Raw genomic sequence first — 22,495 nt, 5'->3', positions numbered from 1 at the left:
TTGCTTGAGAAGCTTGACTGGGTTTTTTCATCTGAAGCCTGGACTTCAAATTTCCCTAACACCATGGTGTTGCCTCTCTCAAAGCCTATTTCTGACCATGTTCCATGCATCATCAATATTGGCATCAGGATTCCAAAGTCTAGAATTTTCAGGTTTGAAAATTACTGGATGCAGATTGATAGTTTCAAGGACACTGTGAAAAATATTTGGCAACAAGATGTCAATGAAACTGATAGTGCAAAGAGAATCACTGCTAAGTTTAAGAGATTAAGAAAAGGCCTGAAGATTTGGGCCAAAGAGCTCTCACAGCTATCTAAACTCATTCAAGCTTGTAATGATCTCATTATGCTCTATGACACTCTTGAAGATTTTAGATCTTTGTCCAATGTTGAATGGAATGGCAGAGAAATTGTTAAATATCATCTTCTTAACTTGTTGGAAATGCAAAGGGCATACTGGAAGCAAAGAGCAACAATTAGATGGATCTTACAAGGGGAGGCTAATACTAAATATCTGAAAGTTAAAGCAACCATTAATTACAGAAGAAACTACATTGCTAGCTTGCAGGATGAAGCTGGTAACATGCAAGATGATCATCAGACTAAAGCTGCAATTCTGTGGAAAGCCTTCAAGAAAAGGCTAAATGTTTCTGTGCCCACTTTTGATCTTCTCAACCTTGAATCCCTTGTCCCAAAGATGCCTGAACTAATTGAGCTGGACAAGCCTTTCACTAAGGAGGAAATTGATGCAGTGGTTAAAGATCTCCCATCTGATAAGGCACCAGGGCCAGATGGCTTCAATACAGACTTTATCAAGCATTGTTGGGACATCATTGCTCCAGATTTCTATGAGCTGATTGAAGACTTTTACAATGGCAAATTAAACTTGCAAAGTATCAACTCTTCCTTCATTACTCTGTTGCCAAAAAAAGATGCCCCTGTCAATGCTAATGATTTCAGACCAATATCTTTGCTCAACTGTTCCATCAAAATCATCACAAAACTTCTTGCCAACAGACTACAGGCTGTCATACTAAAGCTAGTTCATCAAAATCAATATGGGTTCCTTCAGAAAAGATCAATACAAGACTGTCTGGCCTGGTCATATGAATTCATTCATCAATGTCATCAATCTGGGCAAGAATTAATTATCTTAAAGCTAGACTTTGAGAAAGCTTTTTATATGATTGAGCATGAAGCTATCAGGAAAATCCTCATTGCTAGAGGCTTTGGACCTAAATGGATTATGTGGATGGATATGATTTTCTCTTCTGGATTGTCTTCTGTGCTGCTAAATGGGGTGCCTGGAAAGCAATTTCTCTGTAAAAGAGGAGTTAGACAGGGGGATCCTCTTTCACCTCTGCTGTTTGTCATAGCTGCTGATCTGCTTCAAACAATCTTAAATGAAGCTATGAGGAATGGACTGATCTCTGCTCCTATTAACAATAATTCTGGCCAAGATTTTCCTGTAATCCAGTATGCAGATGATACAGTCCTTGTCATGCAAGCCAATGCTGCACAGCTTCAACAGCTAAAAAATTTGCTCATGTATTTCAGTACCTTCACTGGCTTGAGAGTCAATTATGAAAAATCAGTGATTGTTCCCATTAACACTGCTAATGATAAAATGCTGGAATTGGCTAATATTATGGGTTGCAAAGTTGGCACTCTTCCTTTCACATATTTGGGTTTGCCTCTCTGTCTGTCCAAGCCAAAGATTGAGGATTTCATGCCTGTCATGCAAAGAATTGAAAGAAGACTGGCTGGTTGTTCATCACTATTATCTTATGGAGATAAATTGGTTCTGGTAAAGTCTGTGTTCTACAACCTGCCCATTTTCTTCATGTGTACACTTGCACTGCCAGCTGGTGTCATGGAGCAAATTAAGAAATATCTCAAACATTTCTTTTGGAGAAAATATGGAATGGAAGACAGGGGCACTGCATTGATTGCTTGGGACAAAGTTTGCAAACCTAAAGAGAAAGGAGGACTTGGGGTGTTGGATATTGCAACTCACAACAAATGTTTACTCATGAAGCATGTCCACAAGTTCTTAAATCAACAGAATATTCCTTGGGTCAAATTGATTTGGGAGACTTATTATCCTGACAGAATGCTTCACACTAATCCACAAGGATCCTTTTGGTGGAAAAGCATTCTCAAATTAGTGCCTGAGTTCAGACAAGCTGCTGTCCCCAAGATAGGCTCTGGCAACACTATCAGATTTTGGCTTGACAACTGGAATCAGGGCATCTTGAAAGACAGATATCCTCAGCTGTTCTCTTTCAGTAGGCAGGAGCAGATTTCTGTCCAGAAAATCAAAGACTTGGAGGATGTATCTGAACACTTCTTTACCCCACTATCAACTCAGGCCCATCAACAATTTCAAGAGCTATCTGCTCTCATGCAGGATACCCAATTAAATCATTCTCTGGACACCTGGAGTCTGCCATGGAACAAGCATAACAATGAATTTTCGGCCATCAAAATGTACTGCCACATGCAAGGAAAAGAAGTACATTCTCCACTCTTTAAAAGGATTTGGAAAAGTGCTGCCATGTTAAGATATAAAATTTTCCTATGGCTGCTGCTGCATGACAGAGTGAATGTCAGAAATCTTCTTGCCAGAAAGCACTTTCATTTGCCAAATTACAGCTGTGAGCTTTGTAACTGTTCCTGTGAAGAAACCAACCTCCATCTCATTTGGGATTGCCCTTTTGCTCTGCAATGCCGGGACTCAATTGTTCCTTCCAAAGTCAGAGGTATAAATGTTTTCGATGAAATCAACTTGCTGTCAACCCATCTGCCCAAACAGTTTGCCATGAGCATCATCACCATGGGTTGTTGGCACATTTGGATGCAGAGAAACTCCAAAATTTTCCAAGCACAAAACCCTTCGGTTCAAGTATGGAGAAAGCTACTCAAAGATGACCTAAAGTTGCTGATTTTGAGAACCAAAGAAAAATACAGGGAAGATTTTAGTGCATGGATTACAGATAATCTCTATTAATTGATCATGGATATTCCTAGAGCTGGTATTGGTTAGATGTACGAGGTTGTTTTTTTACTATACTTGTATGTAATTAACTTTGAATTGCTTTGAATGAAAATTACCGTAGAATGATTGTTCTACGGTTTTCGGTTAAAAAAAACGTTAATAACAATTTATTGGCCAGGCATGGCCGCGATGAAAACAGAGATCCTTAGCTAAAGGGAGGACACCTCGACGATGAACTTATAAGCTTGAAGAGGACAGAGACAACATCGGTGCCAGCGGCATATGAGGTGCAGCTGCGCACGACGGAGGAGAGCACAAGGGGGTTAAGAGACACCTAAGGAACATAGGGTAGAGATAGATGAACGAACAATGCGAACGATCGATAACACACAAAAGATTATAATTTCTAATTAGGTGACAAATCATTAGTAGCAAAATCCTGAAAGGTCGTGGATGCTCGGAAGGAGCTTCCTATTAGTAATTAAATTATTTGCATAGAAAAAATAGAAGCAGAAAACTTATTTGCCGCCGCGTGCCGCCCAACTGGCGACAAACGGCCAATGCAGCCGAAGACCATGCGGGCAGACATGCCGCCACCACCCTCCAAGACCACCAACCGACCCCCGATGCCATCAACCACTACCACCGAAAGGGATCGGGGCATTAAACCCCGAATCCGCAGCCAAGATGCCAACCTGTGCCCGGGCGGACAGCAGCGTGCCGCCATATGTGAAGTGTGGGTTCTATCTCGTCCCACCATACAATTTGGACAAGTATGCAACATGTTAGTAGCCATCTTCCCCTCCACTTGACCTTGGACCACAAACATTGAGAGTTTAGAAATTCGGACATTGTTAAACAACAGTGAGGTCGTTTAGCTTACCTAGGGTCTGTCTTTAGGTGCACTGCATTTTATTAACCATTGTTGTTTTTCGTTCGGCCTAGACTCTCACCTTGGATTCTTTGTTAGTCTTGGCCTTGATGCGAGAGCACTTGGTTTTTCTTAAGTTGTCCAAAAAGAAGCCTTGCAGCCACCCATTTTTTATGCTCAACCGGGGGGTGGGGAGGGGAATCTCCATATTCAGATCTTGTAGCTTTGGGTACCGATCGACTCACCAACCCAATTTGAAATACGTATGCAGTTGGCATATACAGGGGCTCGTTTCCCTTCCTTCCACTTGCATTGGTGAGCGCCGTATTTCCCCGCTGCAGGTTAGTTCTCTCCGTTGACTCTACGACTTATCATCGCAGATCTCGCCCTGTTCTCTGCTGCAAGTCCTCCCTGCAGGTTAGTGCTCTCTGTTTATTACTGCCAGATCTCGCCCTGTTCCTACTGTACATCTCCATATTCGTATCGCAGTGAAACTGTTCCTCTTTATATTGTTCCTTCGATCTGCTTTGTGCGCAGCTCAATTAGTTTACTGCCGGAGAACCAAGAAACAGCCGAGCAATTATACTGCCCACAAATCTGTACTAGCGCTTGTTATCTTATCTGTATAACATGCAGGTGGTTCTTTTACTTTTACATCCGGGGAGACAATAACATGGCGGATGGGCCAAGCCGTGTACCACTCCATTCACTGGAAAGTATGACAAACAATTTCTCTGAAGACCGGTACTTGGCAGCGGTGCATATGGAAAAGTTTATCTGGTATGACTGATCATTCTCAATTTCATATATGATTAGAAACGGTGAAAAAAATCATCATTCATTGCAAGGATTTGGATCCCAAGTGCACATTTTTTCTCGCGGGCCACCGAAATTCTCGGTTACCGCGGTAACCGTGAAATCCCGGAAAAAATTCGGACGAAATTTGAATTTGAATTTTGAATTCAATTTTTTTAATATTGTATAGATTAGTTCTGGACTCAATTTTGTCACCAGCAGCATCCTGGTGCAGTGGTTAGGTCATGTATGTATAACTATTTCCTCGAGGTTGCAAGATCGAATCGCCACAGCAACAATTATTTTCACAGTTTCTTTCTTTTTATCATAAAAATTGTTTAAAAAAACGAGCAGCAATGGGACTCGAGCTCAAGACCTCAAAAAAGCTAGGAAGGACACACTGACCACTAGCCCTGGGCGTTCGGTCTTTTCGGTTTGTTCGGTTCGGTCTTTTCGGTCTTCCAAAAATTCGGTCTTCTGGAATTGAAGACCAAATTAATTTCAGTCTTTTCGGTTCTTCACTATTTGGTCTTCGGTCTTTACTATTCGGTCTTCGGTCCCGACCAAACAGACCAAATTAATTGCTACAACGAGTTACTCCCAGTAGCAATACATGTTTATATTTGACAGCAAGTAAACAAAATACCAATACATGTTTATACTTGACAGCAAGTGACAAGATTCATAAGTAAGAAGATTCGTAATTCATGGTCCAACAATAAGATTTCATGACGCCATTTGCTTCTGTTCTTTTGGCTTGTCATCTTGAGCAGCTTCTAGATTGGCACCTTTTGCTTCGGCATCTTTCTCATTCAACTCCTCATCATATTTAGAATCCGGTACAGGAAACATCTACAAAAAAGAGGACAATGGTCTGTCAAACAACATTGACATGAGCAAATCAGAACATAAAGTGCATATAACCCATCTTTGTGTATCTCGTATCAGCTACCAAAATGATATATACCATGTATATATCTAGTTTTAGGAAACAAGCACAAATGCTTTACTATGTACATAAGAATTCTGTACTCAGGATTTAACTTGCAATAACAAAGAGGATTATAGATATTTATTCTCTACTCCTACTAGTAGTACTAAAGTATTGAAGCTGCTAAAGTGTGTGATTCTTCTCAGTTATCTTGCCCAAATCCGCACTCTGAATGTTCCATTTTAAAGTGTTGCTTTACAAGGCTGCATGGATAGAAGTTGAAGTGCAGAAATAAGTAGAAACAAATTACTATGTTTGCAAAACAACCCAAATGACCACACAAATAACCTTGTGGTAACATTTGACACTCCTCTAGTTAAGTGTAGTACAGAGTTCTATTTGTTGTCTGCAAGTGCTAACATTTGACACAAAGCAAGGCATGTATTGCCTACAAAATACCAGCTGGAGTGCTGATTTCATGGGAATCACATATATGTACATAGAGAGATGAAGTAAGTCACCATCAGCTGCGATGTGGAGAACCGAAAGATGGCAGCAGGCGGCGAGCCAGCGAATAGTGTGGAAGAGGACGGGTGGTGGTGATGGACTGCATCTGTTGAACCGGCCGTCAGGAGGTGCAGCACCGGTGGCGGACGGCCGCGTCGCGGGAAGTGGAGCGACCGACGGGGGGTCGGGGTTGTTGACGCGGGGCGCCGGTCTTCCCTGGTCAGGACTGCCGCTCGGGGCACCGCTCTTCACCGGTCAGGGTCGCCGCTGTGGGCGCCAGTCTTCATCGGTCAGGGCGCGCGGCGCGCGGCGCGCCTCGTTGCCGCAGTCGTCAATCGTCACGGGCTCACGTCTCACGGGGCATCGGGCCACAGCGGCGGGCGTCGGGCGGCGGCTAGGGTTAGTAGTGGGAGAGAAAAAGAGGAACGGAAGTGAATCAGGTGCCGGCTGGTTCCTGTGAATCGTGAAGTGAGGACGTGAGGTCGTGTAGTTGTGTGTGACCGTTGGGCTGGCTAGATGGGCCTTAGGAATTAGGATGGGCTTTTAGTAATTCGGTCTATACGGGCTATTCGGTCCTCAGAACAACATGACCGAACAGACTATACATAGTTCGGTCTTCTATTTTTGCAGACCGTTTTTTATTCGGTCTTTTCTAGTTCGGTCTTTTCGGGTTCGGTCTCGGTCTTTTCGGTTTCGGTCTTCGGTCTTCGGTTTTTATGCCCGGGGTGACTGACCACTACGCCACAGCTCGCTGTCTGTTTGGAACGAGTTCCTAAAGTATCTAACCTAAGTACCAGAGTTTAAATTCAAAAAATTCGAAAAAATTCAAAAGAATTCGCTCGGTATGTAGGTTTCTCGTGGGGTGGCGAGAAACGCGGTAACCGGGCGGTATCCGAATATTCCGCCCGGTACCCAAAACCATGATTCATTGCACTCTTTATTTCATATACTATGGTGGGATTTAGGCTCACGCCCAATATCGATGGCACCGTTTTCTCATATTTGATTTACTATATACACTTCTCAAGTTAATTCACAAGCTACAATACTTCTTCTTCCAATCTTGTTAAGGAGCAACATGCATATGATTTTACAGAAATCTATGCATATTCAAGGATGAGTATTTGGGTAATATTTTCTTCTTTATAGGTGCCACATATATCCCTATAAACAGAAAACTAAACCATATATTTGCAACAGGGGAAGCGGGAAGATGGGCAAAAAATTGCTGTGAAGATTCTTCACGGCATGCCAGAACATGGCAATGGGCATTTTGAAAAGGAGTTTTACAATCTTGCAAATCTGCAACACCAGAACATTGTGCGGTTAGTTGGTTATTGCCATGAAAGCCGACTAGAATTCTTGCCGCACAATGAAACAAGGGTTCTTGCTGAGGTGACGAAGAGTGCGCTTTGCTTTGAGTTTATGGAAAATGGAAGCCTTAACAGCTATCTTTTTGGTAAATCTATGATGATGCTTCACTTGTATAGGTAGCATGTCAACTGTTCATTATACATATATATATATATATATATATATATATATATATATATATGTGTGTGTGTGTGTGTGTGTGTGTGTGTGTGTGTGTGTGTGTGTGTGTGTGTGTGTGTGTGTGTGTGTGTGTGTGTTTCAAGAATTCTAATATTGTGTTTGTTTTTATAGATGAATTTAATGGACATGATTGGCATATGCGCTACACTATAATCAAGGGTATATGCAATGGTTTGAAGTACCTTCATGAGGAACTGAAGCCTCCTATTTTTCATTTGGATCTAAAACCAGCAAACATATTGCTGGATAAGAATATGATCCCGAAAATTGCAGATTTCGGATTGTCCAGATTCTTCAACGAAGAAAAATCCCACATCACCAATAGTCCTATAGGAACATTGTAAGCTTGTTGTTCATGTGAACTGTTTTATTTTTCTAAGCAGAGGACTCCTATTTGCAATGGGCACATGGTGTCAGTAACATATGCGTTGTGTCGTGCTTGTAGTGGGTACTTACCACCGGAGTTTATAAATCAGAACATAATCTCAAATAAGCTGGATATATTCAGCTTAGGTGTTGTAATCATAAAGATAATGGCAGGACCCGAAGGCTACTCCAAAACTGCTGAAATGCTGTCCGAGCAATTTATTGATATCGTAAGAAGTGCCTTTTATTCATATCAGTTGAACATTCTCAGTATTAGTGCTCTGTTTTTACACTACCGTTCATTATGTTCTCAATATCCAGGTACATGGGAATTGGAGGAATAGGCTACAATCAGCGGCATCCGAGGATTTGTTGGAGTCGTATTCTGAACAAGTTAAGAGATGCATCGTGGTTGCTTTGAGTTGTGTGGAGGATGATCGACAGAAAAGGCCAACTATAGGGGATATTGTTAATATGCTAACTGAGACAGAGACACTAGAAAACTATCATGGGGCATTAATTGACCAGGTATGATCAACAATACCACAATCTATTTTTTTCGTATGATTGTAATCGTTTTTCTTGTTTTCCATCCTACAAAAACAAATGCCAACCTTTGTTGAACTGATACTTCGGACCTGAAAAAATATTATTCCAATGGATATTAATTTTGTTATGTTTCATCGTGGCATAGACAGGTGGGATGATGCACCCGGTCTGCCCTTGCGTCAAAGCCATGTTATTGTAGCTAACCTCGTGGCTTTCTTCTTGCATGCAGATGAGCACTTGCATGGTCAAGGACACAGAACTGATAGATGTCTATCCCCTCCAGCTCCACTTCTCTTTCCGTCCGAACAAGTTTATCTCCTGCCCATTTCATGTAACTAACAACATGGATGATCAGCATGTGTCCGTTAGGTGTGTCCCAAAACTCCCGGAGGCAGGCCATTATCTGAGCGACATCTTCGGTATTGTGCCACCAAGGTCCACACATACATTCGTTGTAAGGATGAAAGAAGTACAGGAGCCACCGGCCAACATGGACCTGCTTGACATAGTTGTAGAGACTATCCTAGGGAAAGTACTGTCCTCGGATGATCGGTTTGAGACGTATTTTAAGGACGCTAGAGAAGAAAACAGCCGTGGATTTCGTGAGGTGGCCCTAAAGGCCGTCTGTGCAACAATGCGTGAGAAGACAAAATCTGAGGTTAGTTGTTGGTCTTGATGGTTTTGAACGTGGTCAAATAGACGCTAGCTAGGATACTTTTTTTTTCATATGTTTCACCTTCTGTTTTGGGCCTGATACGGCGCATGTTTTGATCAACCATGCTTACTTCAGGTCATACTTCATGATGGTGATTACAATAGACTAAGGTCAATGGATGTGCACCCTACACAGCCTTGGTGAGTTCAAGCCTCTAGCGGTATTTTTTGTTTGGTGTGGGTACAAAGTGACGTGCGCTTAATCACTTCAGAAACCAGGCCTTACCCTTGCATCTATTTATATATAAAAAGTGCTTTATGGGGTAACCAGAAAAAAGAGAATTAGCCTAGAAAATCTCATAATAATTAGAAACATCTAGCCATCAATTTAAACCCATTAGGCAAGCACAACCAATGGATTAAAAGATCAAAAATATTGCCCACCAATGCCCTTGATAAGTTATCTTGGCCACATCAAAGGAAAAAACAGCTCCACCTAAGGGCACGTCTTATCCCACGTACCTTACCTGGGAGGAGAAAACCTAACTTAGTCTCTCCATGACCGCGAGGTCTAAACGTCCTAGGCCGGCGGCCGCCTTGGCTCATATGGCAAGGGCAGTGGCCGGTGGTTTGTTCTGTGAGTATTTCAAAAGCAGCGATCAGGATCGTTAGCAACTCATCGTGCTGTACCTATAGCGACCTGGCGGTAATTTAGAGCGACGGGAAGATGTGCCATCGTAAAATACATACGCCACACAGCTCACGTCGGAGCAGTACACGTTGGGCAGGGAAGACAATGTTCAGGAGTTTGGCGTGGTAGACAAAGAGCTGCGGAACAGGACAGTCCCTGCTGCTCGGTGATGCAACGTTCAGGAGCTTCAGCATGGTTAGCAACGAGCTTCAGATCTCGGCAAAAAAAGGCAACCTACCGAACAGGATGGAGCCACCGTAAGACGTATTGTCGCTGAAGGAATACATCGTCCTGCTCATGTCCTTGCAGTCCCCACACTACCGGAATCGCACCCTATGCCGTCGGCATAGCCCTGAATGGCCGTCGGCAACATATCCGTCGGCGTAGCCAGGAATGCCGTCGGCATAGAAAGGCCGTCGGCATATGCGCTATCCCGATGGTGTCCGTACATCTATGCCGACGGCCACGGCCGTCGGCAACGTTATCGCCTAACAGCGGCCGTCGTCAAGTGCTGACCAACGCTTGCTCGCCACGTGGCAGGTCTATGCCGACGGTCTTTCAAACTAAGCGGACGGCTAGGCCGTCGGCATAGACGTGCCACGTGGCGAGCAGGCGTCACCCCTGGGGCGGGTCTATGCCGACGGCCTAGCTGTCGGCTTAGGTGGAAACGATGCCGACGGCCAGACCGTCGGCATAGGCCTGCCACGTGGCAGCCACTGGGAGCTCCTGGAGCAGGCCTATGCCGACGGCTCAGCCGTCGGCTTAGTTTGAAACTATGCCGACGGCTCAGCCGTCGGCTTAGTTTGAAACTAAGCCGACGGCCAAGCCGTCGGCATAGACCTGCCACGTGGCAGCCACTGGGAACTCACGGCAGCTCTATGCCGACGGCCTTGCCGTCGGCATAGTTTCTGTCTGTTTTTTTCCTTTTTTTCTGTTTTGTTTCAGCTCAATTCATTTGAATATATACAGCACACAACAAATATATGCATCACATAACAGCTAACCCAGCAGCATCACACAATAAATTCATCATCACACATCATAAGAAGCATCGCAAAGCATAAACATATAAGTATCATCACCACCAAGCATAAGAATCTCACAAACAACAATAAGAAACATCACAAGCATATAAGTATCATCACCACCAAGACCGCCACAATGTGACCCAAAAAGGCTTAAGCGCCAGGACGTCGAGCACCACGGAGGTCGTCACCGCCAAGACCGCCGAAGCTCAGGTCGTCACTGCTAGCGGCAGCGCTACTGCCAAGACCGCCTCCTCCTCCGCCTCCGTGGATCGGAGTGGTCGGGCTCCGTGTCTCCGGAGTGCTGCGAAGACCACCGCCAACGGTAGATCCACCTGTTCCCTGCATGTTGAAAAGACATATGCACGGGATCTATGACTGTGTTGAAAGGTATGACATGCTTTGGGTGAATAGATTGGGGATGAACTAACCGGCGAGGGGCCAGCGTTCTGTGCCACAAACTCCTTAAAGCTCATCAACACTGGTTGTGCTGGAGGGCATTGTGCTGTAGGGAACTAAGGACACCTGCCGGCCGCCATATCCTGAAAAGCCTGCTGCATCTGGCTATCCCTCTGCACTTGGTGTTCATAAAGCCTCTGATGCCACGCCATGGTCTCCTGGCGTGTGTACTCCATGTAGGCCTATGGTATGACATGATGGAACTCATAAAACTACTAAATGCGGAAAATGAAGTGAGAAATGTAGATAAGAGGGAAAATACTTACAGATTGTTGCTCCTGAAAGAGGGACTGTGTACTAGTCACTGGCTGGCTCGTGCGCTGGCTCAGGCTCGGGTCGATCCGACGAAGCTGTGTGTAGGAGATACTAGGAGTGATCATAGCATCGAGAACCGCGTCCCGACCATGCTCCTTGGGCCCCATCCTCACCACCGCCATGTCGTCCAGAGGCGCCGCAATGGGGTCAGGTGTGTCAGGATGTAACTCCAGATACGCTTCGGAGTAGGCCTTCTTCCTCCATGCGGTCTTCTTGCTGTAGTACTTGGGCTTGCCAGGCTTGGGGTCCTTCCGCGTATGGGCGATCTCCCACGCCTGCATGTGTGAGAGCGGCCGCTTCAGTTTCTCCTCCTGCACCACCAAACAGAGGTTAGTCATACATAAGAAAGTGATGGTAAATAGAAAAGGAAGAATGTTTAATGGGGTTAGTCATACATTAACTGCCTTGTGGAGATAACAGCTTGATAACCCAACTGGGGCAAGGCCCACCCACTAGGGAGCGGTAAATAGACCTAGAGGTGAACACTCCCGATGGCGAGACCCGACGAGACACCAAGTTCGGGGAGCTCGGGGAAAGCCAGCCCATACCCATCACGACTAGAGCCTACCACTCAGCCGCCTCCTTAGCCCCGAATGGCCGACGGAGCGAGAGATTCATGTGGCATTACGACAGACCGCAACAATGGTAGCGTCAAGCTCATTACAAATGGCGAAGAGGGACTAGAAAGCTCCTAAATGAGGTGCTTAATACTTTGCATCGACCGCTAGAACATGGAGCCTCCTTTCGAGAGCATGCGAGAAGAGGGTGGTCATGAAGGTATTTTGCTTTGATCAGATCAAGCCAAAGGCCCCCTCACCCGAAGGATCCTCCAGACCCATTTTAGGAGTAGGGCCACACTGATGGTCTGGGATGCAATAATGCCTACACCACCTTGTTCTATGGGGTGGCAAACCTGCACCCATTTGACCACCTGGTACTTCTGCTTCTCATCGCCCCCTGCTAGCAGAAGCAATAAACCTCCTTGGTCATCTCCATGTGAATCCCTTTGTGGAGAAGGTACAAACCCATAGGAATATGGGTAGGCTAGAGGGTCGATTAGGATCTTCTTAGCGCCTTTGGACATGAACTTTCCTCGCCAGGGCTCCATACGGGACCTAAACCAGACATGGGGAAGGCGGGGAGCTCACAGTTCGGGTTGTTTGCAATGCACTGCTGCTCATCTGGCGAGTACCCTAGAACCACCACCTGGCTCTTGGGAAATTTAATCTTCAAACCATACATCTGTGATGCCCACAAAATTAATCATGCATGCAACATGCATGATCAAGATCAGTGACTCACGGTCTAATATCAGAACACAACTCTAGACACGAATTTAAGTTCAAAAACTTATATTACAAAAGGGGTCACAAGGACCCAGGAATACAACAATACAAATACAAATACCTATGGGTAGAGACAAGTTCACAAAATTTTTTCTTTAAGAAGGCTGAAACATAACATTGTCTCTAGATCAAAAAGGCAAGACCTCCTGTCTGGGACCTTCGAACTACCCGTCATCGTCGATCTGCATGAAGTATCTAGCAGCGGAATCATCAGCATCCTGGGCACCGTTAACTGCCGCAGCAACCGGGTTGTAGAAAAGAACAACAAAGCAACGGTGAGTACTCATTCAAAGTACTCGCAAGACTTACATCAGAACTATGCTAGTATGCATCGGTGTCAAGAAGAATGGGGCTATGTCTTTGTACTATACTGCAGAAATGCCAGAGTAAATGGGGAGAAGCCTATCTTAACAAAGACTAGCATCTTGCAGGTACCTTTGGGGACGACCCGACTTTAGTAGAACGTGTATAGTATAACGCAATAAGGTATATTCGTGATCGTCGCCCAGAGGGATCACGACCCGATAGTATAGCATGGAGAATGGACAAGGGTGAAGGGCCACTGAGGTGACACTAGCATAACTATACTAAGCATAGTAGGGTAGCGGGTAATGTATCAATAGCAGTTACAAAGTAGGCTATGCATCAGAATAGGAGCTACCGGGATAGTAAAAATAGGAAAATCTAATGCAAGAATAAGAGAGAAAAGAGAAGGTCGATATCGAAATGATAAAGGGGTTTGCTTGCCTGGAAGCTCTGTAGTGACAAGCTAGTAGTCAGTGGGGTGATCGTACTCATGGTGTACCGGAGTCTCAGGGTCTACTGGAAAAGAATGCTGGGGAGGGAATAAAGAATAATGGGCAAACATATGCAACACTATGCATGACATGGCAAGAATGTGATGCAGGGGTGTTCTAATGCATCATTTATTTGAGAATAATTTCCCAAGGTCATACACTATTCATTTATTGAAATGTGGTCAAAAGTTCAATGTTCATCACTTTAGAGTGATCTAACATGAATGCAAATGATATATTCAGATTCGTTATATTTTTCTGATGTTTTTTCATATATAAATCTTTTTCATCTGAGTTACAGTATATTTTATATGAATTTCCAAAGTTTTAAATCATTTCTTGAATTTTTTTAATTTATTTTTTGTTTGAAAAATGTTAAGTGCACCCAAAACTGTACCCAAAAATGGGCACAAAGGGGCTGACAGGTGGGGCGAGAGGGGCTGACTCAGCTGGTCAAAGTTGACCACTTGACCAGTTAACTAGGTCGTGGGTCTCAGCAGTCAGCGACCCAGGGTGGCCCAGTGGCAGTGCCACGTCGGTCCGCTGGCATTAAAACTTAGGCGACTTCAAATCGCGGTGGAGGGCCATGGGCCGGCGTCGGAAATCGTCCATAGGCGCCGTTGGACGCGCGGCTGGGCGCGTTCAAACGCCCGTACAATGGCACGTCCAATGGTGGTGGTGGCATGGCCGGAGGTGACCAGTGGCGGCCAGGAGGGGGGCTCGGGTGGTGCTCGAGTCTGGCGATGGAGCACACGCGCAAGCAAACAAAGCGGCTAGCGGCGGAGCTGATGGGCGCACGCACTTGACCATTTGGTCACCGGTGCACGGCCGGCGACGAGCAGCGCGGAGGTGAGATTCGGTTGTGATGAAATCGATGGCTAGGTGCACGGATTCGAATGGGGAGGAGAGGGGAATGATGCATTTTCTCATGGTGATCCTGTAGGTGTGCAAAGCGGGCTCAGGGGAGGCTTGGAGCAGACGGAATGGCGGCAACAATCTTCTGTGCCCGAGGAAGAAGACGACGAGCAAGCGGCCGATGCAGGGGCTCCGAACTCCAACGGGTGGCACCAGGCGATGCGGCAGAGCTTCTTGACACGGCGGCGAGTCGTGAGGAGTATGGTGGCTACGCGGACGAGCTTGCATAGGCGGCAACAGTGGCGGCCATGGCGGAGAGGAGAGCAACAACGCGTGGAGGAAGAGAAGAAGGAGTTGGGCACGTCTAGGTGGGGTGGCGCTGACATACTTATCTGCCCTAGCATTCTGTAGCGGCGCGGAGGGCGAGGCGGCTCGGCGGCGACGGTGCACTGGCGCTCGGGTGCGCGCTCTTTGTCGCAAGCTGGAGGTTAGGGACGAGCGGGGGAGCTGGGTCGGGCCGGCTCCTGTGGACTAGAGCCCAGCGGAACATAGGGTATTTAAATGCCCAAAGCAAGTGTTGTTGGACCACTGTTTTATTTTCCAATGGCACTTAGGGAATTTTAGTGATGTTATTTTCCTTAACATAGTTGAACATGGAATATTTACAACAGCATGAACATTTTTAATGCCCTGTTTGAACAAGTTTTATCTTGACTTGCAAATTGAATTGAATTTAAAATGAATTTGAAATGAGATATGAAACTAAGGATGATTAAGCTCTACAAATGATGGTGACTTGGCATTGATCAAGGTGGGATCACTGTAGCTTAATACATGGAGTGTTACAACATTGCCTCAAACAGAGCAAGAGAAACTCTAGGTTGATGATATCAAGGTCAGATCCCTCCACCATGAACATCGTGTCGTCCGCATACTAGAGGATGGTTAGAGCTCCTCCAGCGATCAAGTGGACCACCACCCTATGGAAGTGGCCAGCCACTCTGGCCTTATCTAGGATATATGCAACGACATCGACGACGAGGTTAAATAGGAGTGAAGAGAGCAGGTCCCCCTGGCACACACCATGAGAGGACTTAAAGTAAGGGCATGGCACACCATTGATATTGATGGCCATACTACACAAGTTGAATCAACCAGGTGATCCAGCTGTCATCAAAGCCCCTCTGCTCTAGGACCCGACGAAGGAACGAGCACTCTAGGTGGTCATATGCTTTCTAGAAGTCAAGTTTAAGGAAGGCCCCCCTTTTGGCGCTTCAACTTAACTTTGTGGAGAACCATATGAAGCATGAGCACCCCATCAATGATATCCCAAACTCAAAGGAATGCTCACTAGCTAGGGGTGGATCAACCTATCAGCAATTGGATCCAGGTGCATTGCGCACTCCATCGAAAATATGCACTGAAGGACATTGATCACAGTAATAGGACCAAACTGCCTAATGTCGGTGGCCCCAACAACTTTGGGGATAAGGGATATGACCCCAAAATTAATTTTGGACATGTTAAGGGTCCCGACAAAGAAGTCCCGGAACATCCGAACCACCACTTCCTTGATGGTGCTCCAGAACTTGATGAAAATGTCAGCGGTAGTCCATCAGGGACCAGGGCTGAGCTCGTTCGCATGTCCCCCATGGCCGCCCTAATTTCCTCTAAAAGGAAAGGAAGGGTGAGGGCCTCATTCTTCGGGGATCAAGACCGTTGACTCCATGGGCAAGAAATTAGGGGAAAGGGCACCCCCTACTAGGAGCCGCCTCAAACAATGCCTTATAGAAGGCATATGTGTGCTTCTGGATGGCGCGGGCCTCTTGAATGGGGGACTCATGCTACTACAAGGCCATCAACACTAACCGGCCAAACAACATCATCACCGGCCGGTCGGCGACCCATCAGTGATGACTACCTCATCACTAACCGATCAGCTCACCTATGAGTGATGACTAGTCATCACTGGCCTGCTAACCGGTCATTGGTGACTATTGATGGGGCGGCATGGGACAGGCCAGTACGGATCGACCATTCACTTTGGGGGATCGATGATGACTTGTGGTTGCTTTGGTAGTTGGGGTTGCACTACTAGCACATTATTCTAGAAGTGCAGCCCCCGACTACACAGCCTCATATAGAGATAGATTGCATCATCAACATTACATTTCATAGCATCACATACAAAACAGTATCAACATTGCATATCATCACATACACACATACATTGCATTTCATGGCCTCACATACAAACAATACCATCATTGCAAATCATCAATATTTCATTTCAACATTTTTAATTTACATACATGTATACATCATTACCGTCATAAACCCTAAACCCTAACGCAGGACGTGTCGCGCACTGGACGCTTCTCCTATAGGAATGTTTTTTTTCTTTCCTTTTTTTCCATTTTCAGGTTTTTTTTTATTTTTTATTTGGAGCACAAGTGTGCTTCATGTAGGAGAACACCTGTGCTCCACACAGGAGCACAAGTGTGCTTCACGCAACAGCATAGTTTGTGCTTCACATTCAAAGCACGGGTTTGTATTAGGTGGAAGCATGGGTTAGTAATAGGTGGGAGCACGGGTTAGTTCATGTTGGGAGCATAGTTGTACTTCACGTTATTAAGAGCACGGGATAGTACAAGGTGGGAGGGTTAGTACTAGCTGACAATACATATTAGTTCACGTTGGGAGCATAGATTAGTGTGGTTGGGAGCACACATGTTAATACTATAGTTGGGAGCACATGTTTGGATGCACAAGTTAGTGCCAGTTGGGAGCACAGGTTAGTTCACACTGGGAGCACAGGTTCGTATTAGCTGGGAGCATAAATTCCACCCGAAAAAAAGTTCGTCAAGACCTATCAACATGGGATCTAAATTTGAAGATCTCTACATGATGATGAAAACGGTTTATAATTTGGACTCACGGTTCACGAGATATTTCATTTTTTTGAAACGGGTCTAGAAAAAAAAACAGCCAACCTCACATTCCTCATGCATGGGTGTGGAAAATCCACCAAAACTCTCTAGTGAGGCCAAATGGTCCACATGCGTTGCGTCACTTGTCACCACCAGAGGAGTTTGGGATTACCTTTGCAAAGGTTACCTCTAAATTAGTGATTTCACTTAATGGAGCATCCGGGCATAATGGTTGGGGCTCGTGGGCCAGGAGAGAGCAGGGCCAACCTAGGCCTTGGTACTGGACCATCCTGAGGGGGAGTGAGGGCGGTTCTCAATTGGGACCGTTGCCCCATCCGCGAGAGGGTCGACGGTGGAGGCTCTGCGCTCATCAGGGAAGTGCTGATGACGGTCGACTCGAGAGCAGTGCAGCGGACGGACCGCGTGCCTCGTGCCGCCCAACTTCCACTGGCTAGGGAGCTCCCACCGCGACGCCGTGTTGCGCCTCCCCGGTGAACAACCCCGATGAGGAACGCCCGGTCCACCCAGGACGGAGGCAACTCCATGGCAAGGAGACGAGGCCCCGCACTACCACCATCGAGCCCGCGCACCCGGCTACTGCGAGGATGCCTGACTTTGGGTGTCATGGCCGCAGCGGCGATGAAGTCAATGAAAGTGCTGATGCAGCCCTCCTCCTCCATGAGATCTGCCCAAAGTGGGCCGGGAGGCCTCCAAAGGCGCCGGCACCGAGGCCGGGCTACAGGCGAGGGCGATTCTGGCCGCCGCGCCTAGCGAGCGCCGCGTATTATGTAGATTTTCAGGAAACTTGTGGAAGCACAAGTTTTTCCTAACTATATAGCTAAATGGAGCAGCCCAAAATCTCTACACTCAACCTTGATCTTGGTCACGACTCAAGAGAACTGTCCAGGGATTATAACTTTTTTAACTCCTCCGGTGCACTGTATGTGGTTCTTTCTCCTTGTGACAACTAGGACTCCAAAAAAAGCTCAAGTCCCGTGAGCCGTTTGACATCAACTTGTTTTTTGCCTAGACGTGAGATCGACTCTCAAAGAAATGAGCTGTGTATGAGCATTTTATGTAGTTTGATTAAAAATATGTGTTGATCTTGAGCTAATACTAGCTCATTATATTTTAGCTTGACAGCTTAAAATTGTATAATTTAGTATATAATTAATAGATATACAGGTAGATTCAAAACCATACAATCCGTTATAGCGCAGTTGAAAAAGGAGCATGTACATTTTGCCTGTAAACTATCTAATCCGGCCTACAATAATCTTTTGCTTCAAGATTGATGTATAGTTTCACTAATGATATTTTCATAATGAAGACTAACTATATGTTGTCATATATTTTATAAATAAAAAAAATTGAAGTGCATCACATGTCATCCAGGTATTTTATCACCTTGTTCCCTAATACTATTATGCTATGTCGTGCATGTGCACAGGTTCATGACTAGTTTTAATAATTATTTTTTGTGCCTACTATGTTTCTTCGTGTCACGCAGGATTTTGGCAGCCTATGCCAGACGACTTGTCATTTGGAACTACAAGACCCAGGTAGGATGCAGCCGTATTCTTCTTAGGATGCATTGATGGGCTGGGCCGTCACATAGTATATTACACACTAGAATAGTATGACGTTCATGGATTTCCAATTGTATCCATATCTTTCGTGAGATGCAGACAAGAATGATGGAGCGTGAATTCTCTGGTGTAGAAGATTGGACCGTTAAGTTCCTCGCACAGTCGATGGAGCAATTGGTCATGGTGGGTGATAGCAACGGGTACATCCTTGTGTATGAATGTATGTCTATGAAGAGAGTCAAGAAATTTAGAGCTCACGGCGGTATGGTCACATCATTTGCCGTTCACCCGACTCAACCATTTGTGCTGTCGGCATCTCACGACAAACGGATCAAGCTTTGGAACTGGGAGAAGGGGTGGGAGTGCATTCGGACATTCACTGGGCACTCGAACTGGGTGAACCAAGTCAAGTTTAATCCGCATGACAACAACACTTTTGCCAGTGCTTCCAGTGACGGCACAGTGAAGGTTAATTATTATTCCTTCTTTTTACTCGTCCTCGTGCCTACAAATAAATATCGTTTGTCCATCTGATATAATTTATTTCTTTCTCATTCACAGATTTGGAGAATTTTTTCTCCCACTCATTTCATCAGCCTCAACTGCGAAGAGAGACAGTGCTGTGTTGAGTACTATCCCACGGGTGATGATCAGCAGCACTACATGGTTACAGGATCAAAACATGGGACGGCACGCGTATGAATTCTAGATCATCTTCTTAATTAATTAAACAAAAAAAGATATCAGATGTACTGCATGGTTGTATGCATCACAAATTAACATCTCTCCATCATTTTCTAATATCAGATCTGGGATTTGGAAACACAGACATGTATCCGTGAAATCAAGGGGCTCAGCCGATACAACGAAGTTGGTGTGATCGATTGCCACCCAGATCGTCCAGCAGTGTTGGTTACCGTGTCAGAGCACTATGGTGTTTCTCTCCACGACTCCACAACCTACAGGTATAACGCTCCGGCAGCCGCTACTATACATTGTGGATTCCTACTACTCTCCTCGGGCATTTTTTTAGGGTAAATAAATGTCCATGTTGGATCTCCTTTGAACAACAATCACATAGTAACACGTGAAAGTTTGAATTTGGGTCAGAATCCATCCGGGAGAAAGCAGACAATCCCAAAGTAACACTCTAGCTACAAGCTTGCTTTTCAATTCAAGTCCTTCTATACGTGGTTACAAACCGGAGGACCAGAGCATGGCTACACCATTCCCCTTCTCTTCCTCTGCTTTTCTTTGTTTTACCATGTAGAGTATACGTGGTTAAATTCTGTGACAAGTTTGGAAATTAATAGTAGGATTCATAATTTCGCAGGTGTGAGAGAACGATTCATTTTGGTCTCGGCGAGGTTGTATGTTTTGCATACATCAAGGACATAAGAAGGTAACAGAGAAATTCCCTATAACTCTCGTACTTTACCCACACATCTTCTTTTCAACCTTTTATTAGTGGGAGAATATCATTGCCACAAGAGTAGACAAAGTGCTAACAAACTAAAGCCATCTCCTCCACGTGGAGAATCCTAGTACTCATAGCCAAATGTGCCAACATCCAAGCTCGGTCAGACCTTTGAGGGGAATGAAAATTACTAACATAGTCAACAACTGTTGGTTGCTTGCACACATTTAAGAAGGACAAAATGGGGTACGGAAGTACTGATCTTTCATTGGAATTAACACCTTGGGAAATGAGATCGAGTAACTAAGGTGAATGTTTCCAAAAATTGTGAAGGGTTTGTAAATTGTGGATTTACAACTTACAACTGGTTTTCTAAAACCCTCTTTAATCTGATTTTGCTCAAACTTGTTCCATATTGCAGTTATCCAAACAATCACTAAAGTGTTATTCCAGCATGGGAATTTTTCTTCACAATGTTATTCCACGGTTCAAACTTCTGACCAGAGTATCTTATGTATGTAGTCTCACAATTGGACATATGTCCGGAGTTGCAATCGTGCAAATCGATGAATTTTCCAATAACGTCCTGCCTCCTGCAAGGTAATTGAGAAATGGAGGCAAATGAAGCTTGAACGATGGAGCATGAATTGCGTGTCTGAGTTATGCCAATGCAAAATTGGTGCAGAGATTGTTCTCAGTGGGGTTATTCGGTTATTTGATTAGCGTTGTTTATTTGTACTATAGAACTACAAATTCCTGTTGTGTGCATTGGACTATGTTCCGATCTGTGAGACATGGGTTACCTCAAAATTTACATTTCATCGTGAGTTTCTGATTTTTTTTATGAACTATGCGCATTTCTTCATGAGTTTCTAATATTAAATTTGGTAGGAACTTTGCGTTTTCCTGTGGATCCTATTCCCCACATAACGCATCGAACAACTACCAAACATGGACCCCTTGTTGCCTTTCTATAGTTGCTTTGAGTTGGCCCATTTATGAGTGAATGGGGGTGAAAGAAGAGCATCCCATTATTAGATTGTGGCATGGGATGAAGCCTTTTGAGGGCACTTGTGGCATGGAATGAAGCCTTCTTAGGGCACTTGTACTCTGGACCGTCCGATTGCCTCTCCAAACAACTTTCGACTGTCGTTTGTTTTATGGGATGATCCTGGCCGCCAGATCAAGTCTTGTGTGACTAGCAAGGAATAGTGCCCTTTTTTGCTTCCCTGTCATACCGTCTTGTCTGTCTATGGAAGGTGGGGTTTCGACGGGCTTGACCGATGCTGATCGTTGTGTGTGCACGATGTGTGCCACCGCCTACAATTATCAGTGGCCGCTGAGGGCATTTCCGATATTTCACCTAACCCTATGCCAAGTGGCTTGTCCTGGTCCGTTGCCCCATGCCCAATCGGGTGACACGGCTAGGGTTTCTCTCACCATCCCTCACTTCTTTCTCTCCCTCGTGCCGACGCCACCGCCTCCTTCCCTTTTCACAGTCCACCAAAATAGTCGAAACTACACTATAAATATCCCTACCAATCCACCAAAATACTCGAAAAATTTCAGTACTAATAATTCACTAAATTAAGACTACTTATTGATTGATGCGCGGGAGGATATGCTCAATTCTCTTCTGATGTTAGCATGGATCCACCCCCATCTGCTCAGTATATATTCAAGACGTGGATAAAAACATAGAGGAGCAAGTTTAGGGTTGGTGTGGGCAGAGGGTGCAGACCTGGAGCTGAGACTGGTGTTTTCCAGCGGTGAGAGGTTAGCGCTCTGGTGCGGCGACCCCGCTCTTCCGCCGCGGCATCAGCGGCTGCTTCCGGCAATGTCAACGA

The 22,495-nt window shown here is 45.2% G+C and overlaps 1 protein-coding gene and 1 long non-coding RNA gene across 2 annotated transcripts; one reads left to right on the top strand and one right to left on the bottom strand.

The window, feature by feature from the left end:
• Positions 1-5,231: 5,231 nt before the first annotated feature.
• Positions 5,232-6,540, bottom strand: LOC119270846. The gene is made up of 2 exons (XR_005134329.1): positions 6,116-6,540; positions 5,232-5,515 (listed from the first exon to the last, which is right to left on the bottom strand). It is a non-coding gene; the product is annotated as an uncharacterized LOC119270846 (long non-coding RNA).
• Positions 6,541-7,307: 767 nt separating this feature from the next.
• On the top strand, positions 7,308-21,252 carry LOC119270845. Its single transcript, XM_037552896.1, has 12 exons — positions 7,308-7,560; positions 7,767-7,995; positions 8,101-8,251; positions 8,343-8,549; positions 8,800-9,228; positions 9,361-9,425; positions 19,153-19,204; positions 19,331-19,699; positions 19,793-19,927; positions 20,039-20,196; positions 20,565-20,633; positions 21,171-21,252. Exons 1-12 carry the CDS (start codon positions 7,350-7,352, stop codon positions 21,250-21,252), a joined length of 2,157 nt encoding a protein of 718 aa, XP_037408793.1. The 5' UTR covers positions 7,308-7,349.
• The last annotated feature ends 1,243 nt before the right edge of the window (positions 21,253-22,495 follow it).

This window comes from Triticum dicoccoides, chromosome 3A (genome assembly GCF_002162155.2).
Source record: "Triticum dicoccoides isolate Atlit2015 ecotype Zavitan chromosome 3A, WEW_v2.0, whole genome shotgun sequence".
In the NCBI taxonomy this organism is placed as follows: domain Eukaryota; kingdom Viridiplantae; phylum Streptophyta; class Magnoliopsida; order Poales; family Poaceae; genus Triticum; species Triticum dicoccoides.
This window is presented reverse-complemented; position numbering and strand designations above follow the sequence as displayed.